At 44.2% G+C, this 18867-nt stretch overlaps 1 protein-coding gene and 2 long non-coding RNA genes across 23 annotated transcripts in view; 2 read left to right on the forward strand and 1 right to left on the reverse strand.

Moving 5' to 3' along the window:
* Nucleotides 1-14458, reverse strand: part of LOC109274577 (uncharacterized) — a 33106-nt gene extending 18648 nt beyond the window's left edge. The window contains exon 1 of one of the 4 annotated variants that reach the window (XR_002083706.2): nt 14241-14458. This is a non-coding gene — a long non-coding RNA (uncharacterized LOC109274577). The remainder of the gene's footprint in view (nt 1-14240) is intronic. The other 3 variants (XR_002083707.2, XR_008417368.1, XR_002083708.2) reach the window with 3 other exon arrangements.
* Nucleotides 3775-8450, forward strand: LOC109274578 (uncharacterized). 2 transcript variants are annotated; one of them, XR_002083710.2, is made up of 3 exons: nt 3775-3880; nt 5130-5281; nt 7000-8450. It is a non-coding gene; the product is annotated as an uncharacterized LOC109274578 (long non-coding RNA). The 2 variants fall into 2 exon arrangements; XR_008417369.1 differs by having other exon boundaries at nt 3776-3884.
* Nucleotides 14459-14538: 80 nt separating the features above from the next.
* Nucleotides 14539-18867, forward strand: part of WDR20 (WD repeat domain 20) — a 65954-nt gene continuing 61625 nt past the window's right edge. For 4 of the 17 annotated variants that reach the window (XR_002083711.2, XM_019462297.2, XM_019462298.2 and 1 more), the window contains exon 1: nt 14543-14846. Coding sequence is in view for 10 of the 17 variants with exons in the window: in XM_019462297.2 (XP_019317842.1) it covers nt 14598-14846 (249 nt within the window). In the remaining 7 variants the exon portion in view is untranslated. Of the gene's footprint in view, nt 14847-18458; nt 18617-18867 lie in introns of those variants that run through there. The other 13 variants (XR_008417358.1, XM_019462293.2, XM_019462296.2 and 10 more) reach the window with 10 other exon arrangements.

Raw genomic sequence — 18867 nt, forward strand, 5'->3', positions numbered from 1 at the left:
ACGGGGAGAAGTAGAAGAAAATGGCCTGCGCTGAAACACACATTCCTTTGTTTGCTTTGTTTGTTATTGTTTTGTTTTAGAGGGAAAGGTCCCTGGAAGGTCCTTGAGGGGGACCAAAATGCCATCGTGGTAGTAGGGACTGTAGCATCTGCAAGTATTGAGGAGGGAAAATATTCTTCAGTGTGGTCAAACTTATTCTATGGCTTCCGCACCCTGCGTCTTATTGAGATAGACTTTCTTCTACATTCCAAGATTATTAAAAATGTCTCCCGGGGCGCCTGGGTGGCTCAGTCAGTTAAGTGTCTGACTTCGGCTCAGGTCATGACCTCACAGTATGTGAGTCCAAGCCCCGCGTCGGGCTCTGTGCTGACAGCTCAGAGCCCGGAGCCTGCTTTGGATTCTTGTGTCTCCCTCTCTCTCTGCCCCCCACCTGCTTGCTCGCTCGCTCACTCTTTCTCTCAAAAATAAACAAAACATTAAAAAAAACTTAAAAAAAGAAGTCTCCCCCTTATTGGTCCTATTTTCTTTTTTTGTATTTTAATTTTTCATCCATTTGGATTTTTTCCCTCAGATGGCTACCCAGTTGTCCTAATCCTATTTATTAAACATTCATCTTTTACTTACACATTTTAAATAACATCAAAATAATGATAGGGGCCCTTGGGTAGCTCAGTCGGTTGAGCGTCTGACTCTTGACTTTGGCTCAGGTCATGATCTCAATGAATTCGAGCCCTGCTTTGGGCTCCGTGCTAACAGTGTGGAGCTTGCTAGGGAGTCTCATTCTCTTAAAATAAATACTTTAGGAAAAGAAACAACTTATGTACAAAATTCTTGTATATTTAGGTTTATTTCTGAAATTCTTGTTCTGTTGACCTATTCACGTGCCTGCACTACACGACTTATTGTATTTTCTTTTTAATACTTAATAGAGTGGATTCCCCATTTATTCTTTTTAGAATTTTCAGAGCTTTGTTTTTTATTTTTTCCACTTGAACTCTGATACTATCTTGCCTGTTTTCCAAACATGGTTTGGAATTTAATGGAGTCACATTAAATTTATAGGTTAATTTAGGAAGAATACATTCATGATGTTGAGTCTTTCTATTCGAGAACATGGTGTGCTGTTCCACTTGTTTAGTTGTTCTTCTGAGTCCTTGCGTAGTATTTTAAAGTTTTTACTATCATGATCTTACAGTTCTTACTGAATATATTCCTTGATGTTTTATCTTATTCATGGCTATTGTAAATGGAGCCTTCCATATACCAACTAGTTGTAGCTTGTACATATAAAATATATGCAAATTCTCTTACTGTTTGAAGTTTCTCCATTCATTCTATTCCACTTTCTATGCAAACAATATCATTTGCAAATAATAATTTTACCTTTTTTCCCCAACTGGCATATTTTCCATATCTAAAATTCACTTTTTTTTTTTAATTTTTTTTTTTTTAAACGTTTATTATTTTTGAGACAGAGAGAGACAGAGCATGAATGGGGGAGGGTCAGAGAGAGGGAGACACAGAATCCGAAACAGGCTCCAGGCTCTGAGCCGTCAGCACAGAGCCCGACGCGGGGCTCGAACTCACGGACCGTGAGATCATGACCTGAGCTGAAGTCGGCCACCTAACTGACTGAGCCACCCAGGCGCCCCTAAAATTCACTTTTTTATGTTTATTTTTGAGAGAGAGAGAGAGAGAGAGAGAGAGAGAAAGAGATGGAGAGAATGAGTGGGGGAGGGGCAGAGAGAGATGGGGACAGAGGATCCAAAGAGGACTCTGTGCTGACAGCAGAGAGTCTGATGTGGGGCTGGAACTCAAACTGTGAGATCATGACCTGAACCGAAGTCAGATGCTTAACCGACTGAGCCACCCAGGTGCCCCTAAAATTCACGTTCGATATCCTTTTTGCCGATAGCATCTGTATGATATTTCTTAGGGCCGCTGTAACAAAGTACCACAAAGTTGGTGCCTTAAAACAGATGTTTAAGGCCTCACGGTTCTGGCAGCCAGGGGTCTGGAGTGACGGTGTCCGCAGGGCCATGCTCTGAAACTTCCTGTCTTTTCCTGCTTCTGGCGGTGTGCTGGCAACTCTGGGTGTTCCCTGGCTTGCAGCAGCAGCACTTTTGTCACCACCTGTGTCACCTGGTGTCCCCTCCCCCCAACCATGAGTCTTGTGTGTCCTTTTCCTTCCTTCCTTTTTTTTTTTTTTAATTTTATTTATTTTGAGAGAGACAGAGACAGCGCAAGTGGTGCAGGGGCAGAGAGAGAGGGGGAGACAGAGAATCCCAAGGAGGCTCCGTGCTATCAGTGCAGAGCCCGAAGTGGGGCTTGAACTCACCAAACTGTGGGATCATGACCTAAGCCAAAACCAAGAGTTGGATGCTTAACTGACTGAGCCACCCAGGTACCCCTATCTTTTTCCTCCTCCTCCTTTTTTTTTTTAAACATTTTAATTTATTTTTGAGACCGAGAGAGACAGAGTGTGAATGGGGGAGGGGCAGAGAGAAGGAGACACAGAATCCGAAGCAGGCTCCGGGCTCTAAGCAAGCTGTCAGCATAGAGCCTGATGTGGGGCTTGAACTCACGAGCTGTGAGATCATGACCTGAGCCAAAGTCGGACGCTTAACTGACCGAGCCACCCAGGTGCCTCTCTTTTTCCTTCTTATTAGGATATCAGTCATAATGGATTCAGGGCCTACCTTAAAAACATCATCTTAATTTAAATACATTTGCAATGATGGTATTTCTAAATAAGATCATATTTAATAGAACCAGGGGTTAGAACATTAACATATCCTTGTGTGTGTGTTGGGGGGGGGGGGGGTGGTCACAAGCCAATCGCAGCATTGAACTGTTTTCCTCTTTATTCACTGTGAAGACTGAAGTTTATAGTAGGAGTCCATGGATTGTTTTGATGAAGTGTCTTATCAAACCCTAAAAGTTCATATATAAAATATGGCAGGTATATGCATTTGGGTTGAGGAATGGGGTTCAAAGCTTTCATGGGTTTTTGTAGTGGGTCTGTTATCCCCTAAAAACTTAAAGAATTGTTTATGAAGACCAAAAAAAATAGTATTACATTAAGTCCATTTGGAAAAATTTATAGGTCTATTAGCTTTGTTAGAATGTGGATAATCATGGAGGTCATCCAAATTTAGCAACTTTTGATTACCATATATATGGTATATATATGGTGTATATGGTGTATTGCTGTTTAAAAAGAGATTTTATATACACTTTGCCTTTTGAGCCTTTACATGTCATGTATAGAACACCATGATTTCCAGCACAATACATTCTGGGAAGTTACTCTCCAAAATTAAAAAGTGAGTCCTATAGTCAGTTCTCAAACTCTGGGCTTAACAAAACCCTATAGGTACAGGAGTCCCCCTTTATCCACGGGAGATACATTCTAAGACCCTCAGTGCATGCCTGAAACCACAGAGAGTACTGAACCCTACATATACTGTTTTTTTCCTATACATACATACCTATGATAAGGCTTAATTATTACAAATCAGGCACAGTGAGAGATTAACAATGACAAAACAGAGCGCTATAATGAAATAGTACTGTAATAAAACATGTGAAACTGGTCTCTCTCAAAATACCTTATGTATTGCACTCATCCTTCCTCTTTCGGGTGAGATGTGAGGAGATAAAATCCCCATGTGATGAGATGAAGTGAGGTTAATAACGTAGGCATTGTGATGTAGCATGAGGCCGCTACTGACCTTCCGACAACAGTCAGGAGGAGGCTCATGTGCTGTGGAACCCCAGTTAACCATGGGTAACTGAAACTCTGGAGGCAGAACCATGGGTACCACTGTATATGGAAGTGTTAACTTCTCACAAATGAACTCCCACGTACTCTTTCCATGTCAGTATGTATGGCCTTATGCATTTTTTTTTAACAACTGCAATGTACAGAATTTCCATAATTTATCTAATTCTTTATTGATGAGTATTTAGGCAATTTCCAATTTTTCACTATTAAGCGGAACAATGCTTCGTGCAAATCCTTGTGTACATAAACTTTGTACATTTGTGAGGATAGATTCCTAAGAATTGGAGTCGTTAAGTCAATGGAACTACAATACATATTTTGACAGTCATTCATAAACTGCCCTCCAAATAGCAATTTACATTCCTGTCAATCCTTCTTAATACTTCTATAAACACCAAAAACTGTGGCGATACTATCAATTTTAGACTGATAATTGCTATTTTCCAACGTGATAGTAAAAAGTTTTAATTTGTGTATCTTTCGTAAGAAAAGTTAAGCATCCTGGAGTGGGGAAGTTCTTTCTAGGCAGGACAGGAAACTCAGAAGTCAGAAATAAAAAGCCCGAAAAATGCAACTTTTGTGAGCTGCTTGCTAGGCCCTTTGTCTGTTTTTTTCCACTGGGTTAGGTTTCCTTTCTAACTGATTTAAAGAAGTATTTTCAAGTTTAGGGATTTTGTGCACTTGCCATATGCGTTACAAATCTTTTTTCCAAGTCTGTTGTCTTTTTGAATGGTATTTTGTACCATGCAAATTACAGAATAAAAATATCCTTCGGCTTATTTGTTTGGGGCTATGTCTAGAAAAGCCTTCCCTATTTCAAGATCACAAATATACTTATTCAAGTAGCTTCTTTTTAGATTCTTATGGTTAATTCTTTTATATTTAAATCTTTGATCCATCTGGAGTTTATTTTGGAATAAGGAGAGAAGTAGGAACCTCGATTTCTTTTATTACAAACGGCTAGTTGGTTGTTCCAATACCTTTTATTAAATTAACCCTGTCATCTTTACCGTATGGCCATTCTTAGCGGGGTCGAATTCCGTACTCCATTACACTGCATTCGTGTTTTCGCTAAGGAGGCTTTAGAATACATTTTAATATTTGGGAGGCAAGTCCTCCCCCAATATTACTTTTTTTTCCCCTGAATTTCCAATGATTCTCAATATCTTATTCTGCCAAATGAAATTTAGAATAGTTTTGACTGGTTCTAAAGGAAATTCTGTTTAGACTTGGACTGCATTCAATTTGCACATTAATTCCGAAAGAGCTGGCATTTTTACAGTGTTGTGTCTTCTCACCCAAAAACAAGGTGTTTCATTTAATTATTTTAGTTTCTTTACAGGTTTTGTAGGATTTTTTCAAGTAGTTTCTGAAAACTTTCTAAGTATATTCAGAGACGCTGTGCAACCCGACCCCAGGGGGCACCGTCCACACTGCTGTCAATGAGACTAAAGACCCCCAGTTGTCTGTATGATGGGTACGAGCAACTGTAAGGTTAGTCCTGTATTTTAGAGTGTCATTGTGAGTGACAGGAGTTTTGTCATATTTAACAATGATGAGTTTAAATAGAACTTTTGGTATATCTAAATTTGTTACTATTGTCACATGACAAAGTTTGCATATTAATTTTATAACCTGCTACCCTGTTACACTTATTGTTTAATAAGAGATTTTCAGTTGATCCTCTTAGGTTTTCCAATATATAGTCCTAGATAAATTATGGTAATTTCACTTTGAACTTTTTCCTAGTGCACTGGCTAGCACATTCAGCACAATAATAATGTAATCATGAGAACTCATGTCATGTCTTTTGACTTTAAGTCCAATGCTCTTTTCTGGGTTCATATTCTATCCACTAAACAGTCCTGAGCACCAATGACCTTTCATGATCTTTTCTTACCCCAACAAGCAGATCTAGAGCTGCAATATTCAGTTGATAATTCTTATGCAAAATTCTCCAGCAAATTCAATATTCTAGCCTACTAAATTGAAACGTGACTCTTAAAGATAATTCTCCAAGAATATGTTTTGGTTTGGGGGGGATGGGGGGCTTTGCAGAGAAGAAAACAGACTGAGCTAGGGCTAAGGCGGTGACTGAAAAATGCGCCTGCTCAATAGGTATTTACTTGAAAGCGAAATACATAAAGTAAGCAAGGGGCTGAACTACCCCCTGCCCCACCCCCAATAGGAACTAGAAGCAGAACTATCTGGAAGTACAAGTGACGTGACCCTAAAGCAAAGTTTCACCTCAGGGCTAAGGTATGAGAAAAAGCACGAACGGGCATGTTTTCAAGTATGTGAACTGCGATCATGTGTAGCTAACAATCTAGTGAGATGAGACAGCCATGTAACAAATGTCATCATAAAGTTAAGTATTAACGTGAGTGCTAAAAGTTAGAGAATGTTTCTCAAAGGTGACTCGTTCACTTGGCAACTACATAGAATACCTCTTGAATGCCAGTACCCAACCTAGAAACAAAGTGCTGAATGAAAAGAAGGGATCCCTGTTCTCAGAGAGCTTAAAGTCCACCGGCAGAGGCGGATGTGACTTAAATACACAAGTCTCGCAAAGGAAATAACAAAGCTGAGAAGATACGCGGTGACATAGCCCAGAGCTGGGGTGTCAGCCAAAGCCCTTCTGAGAAAGCAGCCTTCCAGCTGGACTCTGAGGGATACCCAGGCAGAGTACAGGGCCCGGCAGGCAGAGGCAATCCGCTGGGTAAGGCTTAAAGGACGAGGCAGCAGTCTGGCCCTTGTGACGCGCACAGGTGAAAGGGACTGTGCAAAGGCACAGAAGGGCAGGCGCGACAGGTATGAGGAACCACAGGTGCCACACCTCGGTTAGGGAACGTGCGGAAACAGAAACGCCAGGAAGAGAAAGAGAAAACCCCACAAAGATATCAGCAAGGAGGAAGAGGAGAAAACTAGGACTTCAACTCAGTACACGTTGAGCATTTGCTATGTGCCTCGTGATACAATAGGGGATTCTTCCAGTTCCAAAGAGTAAAGACTGGGTCCTCCTGTTAGTAAACTCTGTCTAGCTGGGTTCGTAACAGAAACATTCTTCTTTGAAGATAATCTTTCAGAGAACACTCCCTACCCCGTCCTAGACTAGATCTTTTCAGTATCGTAAACTGTATTTCTACTTTCCCAAACAGTAACTACTAGTGGAATCTGAATTGATAACAAACGCATCTTCCTTTCTGTCACAGGCCCCCAACTGCTACGTCACTGAAACCTGTGACTAGAATCACTCAGCTTTACTGGGTCCGTCTCAACAGTCCCAAAATGTCGACAAGAGGTCTCCAGGGGGGTGACCGAGAAGTACATCCTAATCATGTATAAGCGGCATGTTAATTTTTTCTCTTTACACAGAGTACACCAACTTCTTTTTTTGCCCCAAACCTCCTTTTCTCTCTTTCCTGCTTAAGGTTCTCAGAAAAAGTCAGAAACTATAAATGAGGTTATTAAACTTGAATGTCCTTGCTCTAATCTCTAAAGAGATAAAATCCACCATGTTTACTGGGCTGCTTGGAAAGTCTGTAACTGAAGCTCTAACTGGAAAAGCTTCACAATGAAAAACAAAGCTCCACAAGCTCTAGCTACAAAAAGCGATGTCCTCATTTGGGTGCAGTGCTAAGAATACTCTAAGTAATAATCCCACTGGTTCTATGCCTGGGAGTAACAGAACGTCACAGCCTCCTGACAAACGACGCTTTCGTTTTCTTCCTATATTGCTTCTTTTGTCACTATGCTATAGAATTTCTTTTATTCCTACGGGATGGAACCCACTTTTGAGTCTTATCCCCAGGGTCTAAGACAATTAAAACCGCACACGTGGAGCCGTGTTTACGAGGGGATGGGAGACAGCTGTGCATCTTTTAAGGCTGGGGCTGGAGACGGGCGATAGAGGTGTTTCCAATCAGAGAAACACCACCGCCAAACTCTCAGGCAGAACAGACCCCCAGGCCCTCTTTGCTGCTACTGTTTTTGCTCAGCTTCACAGTTTACGCCGCACGGAAGGAGGCAGTGGAGCAGTGCAGTGGGAGAGCTTGTCCGGGAGACAGGGTAGGACACTGCTGGAGGGTGGCGTCCGGAGGAGATAAGAGGGACCGAGTACAAGAACATGTGGAGAAATTCGTTTGGGAAAGAGATACTTCTTCCTTTGATCCTTGAAGAGCAAGAATAGATTCAGATAGAGATAAAAATGCAGGTTGAACTTGGAAACTGAGGGAGGTTCATGCCTTATGGCAGAGCTTCTCAAACTTTCTGGGTATTCAGAACCCTAATAGCTCTGTTTATTAGATGTTCGAACAATCTAGAAGTATTTGTTTCTAGTGACGTAGCAGTTTGAAAAATAAAGTGGGCACTGTATAGTCTGTTCTGGTTTTAGTTTAACAGCACATACAATTCACCCGTTTATAAAATGTATAAATGAGTGGTTTTTAGTATATTCAGGATTGTGCCGCTATCACCTCAGACAGTATTGAAACACTGGGGAGCCTGGGTGGCTCAGTTGGTTAAGCATCTGACTTCGGCTCAGATCATGATCTCGTGGTTTGTGGGTTCAAGCCCTGCACCAGCTGTGTGGACAGCTCGTAGCCTGGAGTCTGCTTCGGATTCTGTGTCTCCCTCTCTCTCTGCCCCTTCCCTGCTTTCTCTCTCTCTCTCTCTCTCAAAAAACAAAAAAAAAAAGAACATTTTCATCACCCCAAAAAGAAACCCCATACCCATTACCAGTCACTCTTTCTCCCTCACCCTCCCCTCCTCTAGGCAACCACTAACCCATTTTCTGTCTCTATAGACATTTCATATAAATGGAATCATGGCTATGTCTGCCTTCTTTCGCTCGGCACACTTTTTCAAGGTTTGTCCATTTTACAGCATGCATCAGTATTTTATTCCTTCTTATGGCTGAATGCTTCGTTGCATAGGTATACCACATTTTGTTTATACGGTCATCAGTTAGTGGACATTTGCTTTTTGGCTATTATGGCTGATGCTTCAACAAATACTCATGTACAAGTTTTTGTGTGGACATGTTTTCACTTCTCTTGAGTATATACCTAAGAGTGGGATTGCTGGGTCATATGGTAAACTTTTGAGGAATGCCAGACTATTTTCTAAGGTGCCTGCACTGTTTTTACATTCCTACCAGCAGTATATGAGGCTTTGAATTTCTCCACATATTTACCGCTTTTTATTAGGTGTCTTTTAAACTATCACAGTGGATGCAAAGTGGGATCAGACTGTGGTTTCTATTTGCATTTCTGTTGAGTGATGTTGAGTATCTTTTCATGTTTATGAATGGCTTACTGGCCATTTGTATATCTTTGGAGAAATATTCAGGTCCTTTGTCCATTTTAAAATTAGATTATTTGCTCTCTGAATTGTAGGAAATCTATGTATACAAATACCTTATCAGATACATGATTTGCAAATATTTTCTCCCAGTCTGTGGGTTTTTTCTTTAAAAAAAATTTTTTTTAAATATTTATTTTTGAGAGAGAGAGGCAGAGCAGAAGTGGAGAAGGGGGCAGAGAGAAAGGGAGACAGGGAATCCGAAGAAGACTCCAGACTCTGAGCTGTCAGCACAGAGCTGGATGTGGGGCTCAAACTCATGAACTGTGAGATCATGACCTGAACCGAAGTTAGACACTTAACTGACTGAGCCACCAGGTGCCCCTAGTTTTTCTAGTTTTGAGTTAAAAGAAAAAAAATACATGTTTGCTCCACTTGAATTGCTATTCTTCCCCTTTTAGTACAGTTTAGAAACTAGTATGTTGTTATTTTATTTATTTTTTTTAATGTTGATTCATTTTTTTTTTTTCAACGTTTTTTATTTGTTTTTGGGACAGAGAGAGACAGAGCATGAACGGGGGAGGGGCAGAGAGAGAGGGAGACACAGAATCGGAAACAGGCTCCAGGCTCCGAGCCATCAGCCCAGAGCCTGACGCGGGGCTCGAACTCACGGACCGCGAGATCGTGACCTGGCTGAAGTCGGACGCTTAACCGACTGCGCCACCCAGGCGCCCCTGTTGATTCATTTTTGAGAGACAGAGAGAGAGAGAGAGAGAGACAGAGCACAAACAGGGGTGGGGCAGAGAGAGAGTGTGAGACACAGAATCCAAAGCACGCTCCAGGCTCTGAGCTGTCAGCCCAGAGCCCAATGTGGGGCTCGAACCCATGAACCGTGAGATCATGACCTGAGCTGAAATCGGACGCTTAACTGAATGAGCCACCCAGGCACTCCAGTATGTTGTTATTTTATTCCAAGATGTTTCTCTTATGAGACCTGAATTCAAATTTTATTTCTGCTAGCTACCTAGCTCTACGGTAGTAACTTGGACGAGTCATTTCATTACTCTCTCAGTTTTCATACTTGTAAGAAGAGGATAAATAGTACCTACTTTATAAGGTTATGCGTGAAAATGACAGCATGTATAAGTACTTAGCATAATGCCCAGACTCCCACAAAATGGGACTTGAAGACTTTAAAAGATCTTTGAAAAGCACTTTTATTTCAAGATGTGTGTGAAATATTAAGTACTGTATTACTTCATGATGATTACTGAATAAAGAATAAGATGCTTTGTGCAAGATCAATTTATATCAAATCATATCCTAATTTAGTAATCCTGACTGTGTGTCAGTTTTACCATTCTGCAAATCTGAGGCTTTAGAAAGTAAGCTGGCATGTGAAGGATACTATGTTAAGTGATGTTTTCCAAATTTGTCTTCAAGTCCCATAATGGTCTTACAAGAAAATACCGAGTCATAATGTAGTAAGAGAGTAAGCTCAACCAATAAGATAAATTGGAGATTGGTTACTTTACATGAGTCAGTAAAGGGTTAAATGTGGTTCCTAAAGACACCTGTGCATGCTTATTTCTTTTTAAAGAGTCACTGTGGCAACCACTCATTCTCCTCAAAGTTTAATTTTTTAAAATGTTTATTTATTTTTGAGACAGAGAGCATAAGTGGGGGAGGGGCAGAGAGAGGGGGAGACACAGAATCTGAAACAGGCTCCAGGCTCCGAGCTGTCAGCACAGAGCCCAACGCAGGGCTCGAACCCATGAAGAGCGAGATCGTGACCAGAAGTCGGACACTTAACTGACTGAGCCACCCAGGCACCCCTTCTCATTCTCCTCAAAGTTTAAAAAACAAACATGCTTTTCAGAATTTTCATGGATTAAATCTCTGAATCTGAAAAACAATGACATATTGGACCTAAAGTGAATATTCTGTCTGTATTAAGTTGCATGCACCTGCGCACACACACAAAAGCCATGCTTTAAGACATCAACAAATACTCCTCCTCTTCCTCCACACCCACCGTACCTCCAGGTCTGTCCCAATGTTCACACTCACTGTCTTGGTGATGGGACCCAGGCTTTAAATACCACCTTTCAGCTAATGACTGCCAAATGCATGCCAGCAGCTCAGACTTGTCTCCACACTTGATTATTCAATTGCCTCCTAGACACTTCCCTCAAAGGCTTAGCAGACATACCCGACAACGTCCAAAATTGAACTCCCAAGCTTCTGCTAGAAACCTGCTCCTCTACAGTCTTCTCGTTTCAGTTAATGGCATTTCCACTCTCCGGTTGCTTATGTTTACCTTGGAGTCATTCTGGACTCCTTCCATTTCTTCCACAGATCCCATCTGCTCTGTTGGGAAATCCTACTGGCTTTACCGTCAGAATCTATCTAGGATCCTCTAATCTCTCTGAATCTCAACTGCTATCATCCCTAGTCCAAGCTTCCACTGTCCTTGGCCTGGATTACTACAATTAAACTCCAAAGTGACCTCCCCCTTCCAGTCTTGCTTCCCTTGGTCTAAGCAAATGGATTTAAAAAAAAAAAAAATTTTTTTAACATTTATTTATTTTTGAGACAGAAAGAGACAGAGCATGAACGGGGGAGGGGCAGAGAGAGAGGGAGACACAGAATCGGAAGCAGGCTCCAGGCTCTGAGCCATCAGCCCAGAGCCCGACGTGGGGCTCGAACTCACGGACCGCGAGATCGTGACCTGAGCTGAAGTCGGACACCCAACCGACTGAGCCACCCAGGCGCCCCTGGATTTTTTTTTTTTTTTTTAAGAGACAGTGAGAGCGAGCATGCACATGCTCAGAGAAGGGGCAGAGAGAGAGAGGGAGAATCCCAAGCAGACTCCGTGCTGTCAGCACAAAGCCTGACGTGGGCTTGAACTCACAGACCGTGAGATCATGACCTGAGCTGAAGTTGGACGACCAACCGACTGAGCCACCCAGGTGCCCCTGTGGCTTTTACGCTTGGAAAGGCTTGACGATGAGACTTAACTAGTTCTTGAAGAACAGAGTATGAAGAAGAAAGGAAGGGCTTTCTAAGCAAGAGAGAGAGCTATGGGTGAAGGCAGAAGTTTGACTGCAGTGGGGGAATTAATGTAATACTAAAAATAGGCTATGAATTGCGTGGTGTATGGCTTAATATGGTTGGTGCAAGTCGCTGACACGAGAACATAACATCTAAAGCATTGTTTCAGGAAAATTTGGTAGCTGTTTACAAATGGAGAAAAGTTGAGAAAAATGTAAAACTGGGAAATCATTCATGAAGCCGTTATATAATAATTCCAGTTTGAGGAAATGCAAAGGGAACCGACAAAGTTTCGGGACGGAGGAATCCGAGGCACCAACCCATTCAGAAATGCCAGGCTTGAAAGTGAAAATGAGAAATGAACTTTATTTAGGTCAGGCCCACTTATATAAATCTGGGTGTTATTTATTGAATCCTTCAGCGTGTGTGGGGGCAACTACAAGAGGAAAAAAAATGCTAAGAATAGAGATTATCCAAAGGCTCTGAATGGGACAAAGGGGGACAGCCTATTATTACTGTGACAATAAAATATGTCACATAAAACCTTATCGAATAAAACCTTATAGCATAAAACCTTAATCGAATACCTGAGGCATACAGGTATTATGATTAACTGAGGTTAACTGTGGTTAATTGAAGGCTAATGAGATTTTTCTGGTCTTAATTTTTGCTTGCCGAGTTTCTTTTTTCCCCTCTAAAAAGTATGTCTTATTCCCCCTCAAAAACTAGGGAACACAGCTGAATTATTTTTAGAGGATTCAGGATGTCCCCATCCCTCAAGGTGATCATCATAAATACATATTTTTAATACAAAATCACAGTTATAGGAAATTGGGATAAATCCACGGTGACCACAGTGCTTATCCTGGTATTTAAAAGACTCTTGACATTTATTTGCCTTTCAGAGAAAGGCAGATAATATCAAAACAATTACAACCCAAACTTTCAGCTATTTTAGGGATCTCTTACTAAACAAGCAGGATTTTGCTCCAGTGTTTTTTTTGTTTTTTTTTTTTTTGCCAACACGTACGAAGGACACAGGATGTTAGTGTCAAATCTATTACATCATGGCAGTTTCCACTGCCATCGCCTTGCGTTGTAACAGATGCTTGCGATTCAGGCTCCCTTACTGCAGAACGTCCCTTCATGCACTAATTTTGCGACCCTCCAGCTCTGATTTGAATTTAAAGAAACACTTCATTCTTGGTGTATCAAATGTTGGCTTCCGACCCCCCGGAATTCTCCCGGGAAGTTTCTGTCGCTTTAGAAACTTTCATATTCCAGCGCAACATGCCAAGAAACGCAGGTATACGGCAGCGACCGTGGAAGGCTCCCCACGTGTGCCTGCCCTCCCACATCCGGGCCTCGCACGGTGTGTGCACACAATCACGCCGAGGTCACAATCTCGCAGATCCCACTTGAGCCTTTCTTGTTTTCCTTTTTAATCAATGGTCTCTAACTTTCCTAAAAGCTCTTGCTAAGCTATCGAGCAAGTCAAGTGACTCCGGCTTCGATTCGGTCCCTGGCTCGGAAAGCCCCTGCCCGGCCCGGCCCTCCCCTCCCCCTGTTCTCTAAACACCCGCTGAAGACAAACTCCAGAAACAGAAGTGTCTATACAACCTCTTCTCCTTAAAATTAGCCAGTGCTCTCCACAGGCAGGTACCCAGATACCGGCCTTGCAAATACACCCGCGGCGCGTACGCCCGCCCAGGGCGCTCTCCCCCTGCCCGCCTAAAGGAAGGTGGGGAAGCTGGAAACCGAGCCACCGCGCTATCTTCTCGGAAACTGACTCCGGGAGGTGCACAGGGGCGTCCCGGGGGCCGTGCGGGGGGCCGAGGGCAGGCCCTGGGGGAAGGGCCCCCTCCAGCCTCGGGGCGTCCCCGCACCCCCCCCTCCCCCGGCCAGAGAGTCGGGGCTCCCGCGCCTTGCTCCCGGCACCCCACGTGCGGAGCCCGCCTGGGGCGGCGGCCGCGGCGGCTCCCTCCCTCCGCTGTCCCGGGTCCCGGGTCCCCTCAGGGCATGGCCGGAGACGGCTGAGGAGGTCGCCCCAGTTCACCTCGGCGCTCCCGGCCGCAGCCCCGCCGCGGCATCGGCTTACCGGCTCAGCCCCGGGGGGAGGCGGAGGGGGAGGCGGAGGCGGCGGCACGGCTAGCACGACCTCCAGTCCTAGCCTCCCTCACCTGCGCGACAGCGGAACCGGCCGGGGGCCTCGCCAGGGGGAGGGGCCTCCGGACGCCCAGGCGCGCCTAGCGCGCCAGGTGAGCACGCCTGCGCAGTCCGGCCGTAAACAAGCCCGCCCCTGCCCCTCGGCCGGCCTCCGCGGGGCCGGCTCGCGGGTGGGAGGGGCCAGGAGGAAGAGGCGGGGGAGGGGGGGTAAAGAGCGAGAGCCCAGCACGGCGCCTGCGCGGTGGGCGTGATCCGGGCACTTAGGGCAGGATGAACGCTGCTTTCCAAGATGGCGACGGAGGGAGGAGGGAAGGAGATGAACGAGATTAAGACCCAATTCACCACTCGGGAAGGTCTGTACAAGCTGCTGCCGCATTCGGAGTACAGCCGGCCCAACCGGGTGCCCTTCAACTCGCAGGGATCCAACCCCGTCCGCGTCTCCTTCGTAAACCTCAACGACCAGTCTGGCAACGGCGACCGCCTCTGCTTCAATGTGGGCCGGGAGCTCTACTTCTATATCTACAAGGGGGTCCGCAAGGTACCGACCCGGGCGTCACCGGGGCCCGCCAGGGGCGTGGGCGGAGGCCAGGAGCAGGGCGGTGACAGCGGGGCCCAGGGTGACCGATAGGGGTGGCGGTGGCTCTTACTTTTGAGTGGGCCGGTAACTCCACTGGGGTGCTCCTGAGGAAGGGGGATTCACGAATAAGGAAGGTGGTGTTTCAGAGGGGTGGAGGCGGCGGAAAGGGGCCGTGGGGCACGGGGTTCCGCCTGGGAGGCCCCAGAAGGGGACAGTTGCTTTCTCTCTGGCAGGGTCCGTCAGGCTCTGACACTGCTAGGGAGCGGGCCTGCGAGTCCCCGGAAGAGGTGGGGTGGCCGTCTTGTCTGCTTAGACTGCCTCGCCTCCCGGGAGTTGTGTGTCTCGCTCTGGGCTAGAGAATGGGGGCGCGGGGCGGCTGGGGAAGGTCTGGAAGGCGGAATCCGGGCGGCAGCGGAGGGCTTGAGACTAGGTCGGAAAGGACCTGCTCGGCACTAAGGGCTACTCCACCTGCTACCGACCGCACTGACACTTCCTAGGAGCCTCTGCTGGTGTTCAGACTCTTTCCGAAAACATCAGAAGGAGGACGGCTGTCACTTTCTCCGCCGGGGCGCCTTCTCCCGAGAGATTGTTAAAGAGGGTCATCTTGGCCCTTATGGTACGGGAAAGACTGAGTACTACAGTTGGGAGGTCGAAATGAGGTTTTCATCAACCAGGATGGTTCATGGGTGTTCTGTGTGAGCGTGCCCAGATTGTTCTTGTCCAGCAAGTCAGACTATGTCCCAAAGAGGGAGGGATATGCCTTAAAAGCTACTTTACAAGAATCACTTTTTTTTCTTGACGGGCGACTTCACATTAATTTTGTGAAGCATGTAATCATCCTTTAAAAAGATCTCTTCAAAAGGAGCAACTTTATTAGAGCCTTTCCTTTATTGGCTGTGTTCTCACTGAGAACTGCTTACCTTTGAGATTTGTGGTCTTTGACTTGGCTTTTGGGAGAATAAGGACACTGATGCGTCCCGCAGCACGTAGGCATGGATAAAGGTGATAACAGATTAATTTTTAAGTGTTTGGTTAGCGTGAAAGCAAATCGTACACACTGAAGAGTGGACGTTCTCTAAGATGTAATGTATCCAGAAGCAGTAAGTTTGCTTGGTTTCTCAAGACCTAGGGAAAGGAGGGTGGTGTCCTGTTGTAGCCAGTTTTCTCATTTGGTCAGGGTGCATCTTTTTGGTTAGCGTTTGTGATGTGTTCTCCTGTGTTTGAGGTTTGGTATTGCTGAAGGTAAATCGCTTGACTTCATTTTTTCTCTTTTGGAATTGAGAAAGCGTCAAGTAGTTAGTAGTCTAGGAGCTAAACTTTTAGGCTCGCTCTCAACTTTTTTGCTGACTTGTTGGGTGACCTTGGATGAGTTCTTTAACTTCTATCCGCACCTCTTTAAAAAGAGAACATGGCAGTACTCACATTGTAATTTATACTATAACTGTAATGAACTTTAAAGCCTGAAACCCTCAGCAGGTGTAAAATATAGTTAAAATGAGCATTAAGAGTAATGTCAGGGGCACCTGGGTGGCTCAGTTGGTTGAGTGTCTGACTTGAGCTCAGGTCATGATCTCATGGTTCATGAGTTTGAGCCGCACGTCGGGCCAGAGCCTGCTTGGAATTCTCTGTCTTCCTCTCTGGCCTGCCCCCGTGTGCGCTCTCTCTCTCCCTCTCTCTCCCTCTTTCTCCCTCTCTCTCCCTCTCTCTCTCTCTCTCTCTCTCTCTCTCTCTCAGTAAATAAATAAATAAATAAATAAATGTTTTGGGTTTGTTTTTTTTTTTTAAACTAACTGTCAAATGGGAAGCTGCTATCTTGACATTGATACTAGGACTGAAAGGATCAACTTTTTCTGTGGAAATAAGTTTAGAATTTTAAGTTACTAAAATTCATCTAAAATCTTAAAAATGCTTAACCGCTGAATTTACCAGCAATTACTAGTGTCAACGTTACCTTTTTTTTTCCTTCTTCTTTGAAGTGTATTATTTCTGAAGCATTCCGGTGGCAAACCTTATCTGGATCTGGTGGCTGTGGTTTGCATCATCAAAACAGCTCTTGCTTGAAAGTATCATAGTTGTGTTCTCTTAGCTGGATGCTATTTGATGAAGGTTAAAACTAGGAGAGCTTTCCAAGGTGTAATTAAAAAAAAATTTTTTTTTTATGTTTATTTTTGAGAGAGAGAGAGACAGAGCACGAGCAGGGGAGGAGCAGAGAGAGAGGGAGACACAGAATCTGAAACAGGCTCCAGGCTCTGAGCTGTCAGCACAGAGCCCGACGCAGGGCTCGAACTCACCATGAGATCATGACCTGAGCTGAAGTCGGACGCTTCACTAACTGAACCACCCGGGTGCCCCAAGGTTTAATTTTTTTTTTTTAATGTTTGTTTATTTTTGATAGAGCACGCAAATGGAGGAGGGACAGAGAGAGAGAGAGGGAGACACAGAATCTGAAGCAGGCTGTAGGCTCCAAGCTGTCAGCACAGAGCCGACGTGGGGCTCGAACTCACAAACCACCAGATCATGACCTGAGCTGAAGTTAGACCCTTAACCGACTAGGCCACCCAGGTGCCCCTAGGAGAGCTTTTCAAAACCACACCCCAAAATTATTTTAAATAAGACAAATCTTAAACATGTAGATTTGCCTCTAGCTGCATAATTTATGTGAGCTCTATGACTTTTTGTGAAATTTAATTTTCATGCAGTAACATAGCATTATATGGTGGACATTTCCATTCTCTTCTAGTCATCATGATTTTCTAAGACTGTTTTCCATGAATGTGTTTGCATTTACTTACTGTTATTTCTGAGTGTGTGATTGTTTTTGAGATTGTCTTTTCTGATTTTTTAAATTAAAAAAAATTTTTTTATATTGAGAGAGCATGCGGTGCATGTGCAAGGGGGGGGGCGGGAAGAGAGAGAGAGGGAAGGAGGTGGGGGAGAGAGAGAGAGAGAGAGAGAGAGAGAGAGAGAGAATGAATGAATATCTTAAGCAGACTCCATGCTTGGTCCCTTGAGGGACTTGTTCCCACAACTCTGGGATCACGACCTGAACAGAAATCAAGAGTCCGATGCTCAACCGACTGAGCCACCCAGGCATCCCTGTCTTTTCTGATTTTAAAATAGAGCAGATAATTTCCTACTCAGATAGGAGTTATAACTCTGTTCTTACAGTTGGTCATTTTGACTGTTTTTATTCATTTTTTAAAATTGGGGCGTACAAAGTTTTACAACAATTAGTCGGATCATTTGGAAGGTCTAATTTGGAAACATACATTCGGCTTAAATCTGCATGTGAAATAAATGGAAAATAGGTCTTTGAATACTTAAATCACGAGCTGTGTGCTGCCATTCCTAAAAGGAAGTATGGAGTTGTGGGGGAATGGAGTGGATGACGAGGTCATCTCAAATCTGAACTGAGGAGTGTATTCTTGGCCCTTTAAATAGATTTACAGGTCAGTTTGTAGAGCTAAACGGGACCTTCAGCTTTTGCAGTCTCACCGTCTCTGAGGAAGCCAAGGCTAGAGCAGGAGTGCAGACCTGTGTTACAGTTTTGTTTTTTTTCTTTCTTATGGTCAGGAACATGAAGCGTAGCTGAATCTAAAGAACTGTCGTAGTGAGAAGGGACCGATCAAGCTTTTTGATCACGCGGATGCCATGGCCTCCGAGCACTGCAAGATCTACCCCAGCATTTTGCCATATATTATCTCTTCGAATCTTGATAGCAATCCTGTGAGGTACAAGAAAGCGTCTTCTTTTTGCAGTTGAAGTTTGCAGTGGAGTTCTTGTGTACGGAGATGTAGTTTTGTGAAGTTATTTTGCTTAACTGAAGATAATATGAGCACTGATTTAATCCTGACACTAATCATTTCAGCAAAGATTTGAGGGGCTACTATGATGATAATTATTCTAGATGGGGGATCTGCAGTAGAGCAAGACCCTGCCCCTCTCCAAAGAATTGTCAACTACTGGCCTTTACACCTTTTGA

Source organism: Panthera pardus, unplaced genomic scaffold (assembly GCF_024362965.1).
Source record: "Panthera pardus isolate Hobbes unplaced genomic scaffold, ASM2436296v1 HiC_scaffold_24, whole genome shotgun sequence".
Lineage (NCBI taxonomy): Eukaryota > Metazoa > Chordata > Mammalia > Carnivora > Felidae > Panthera > Panthera pardus.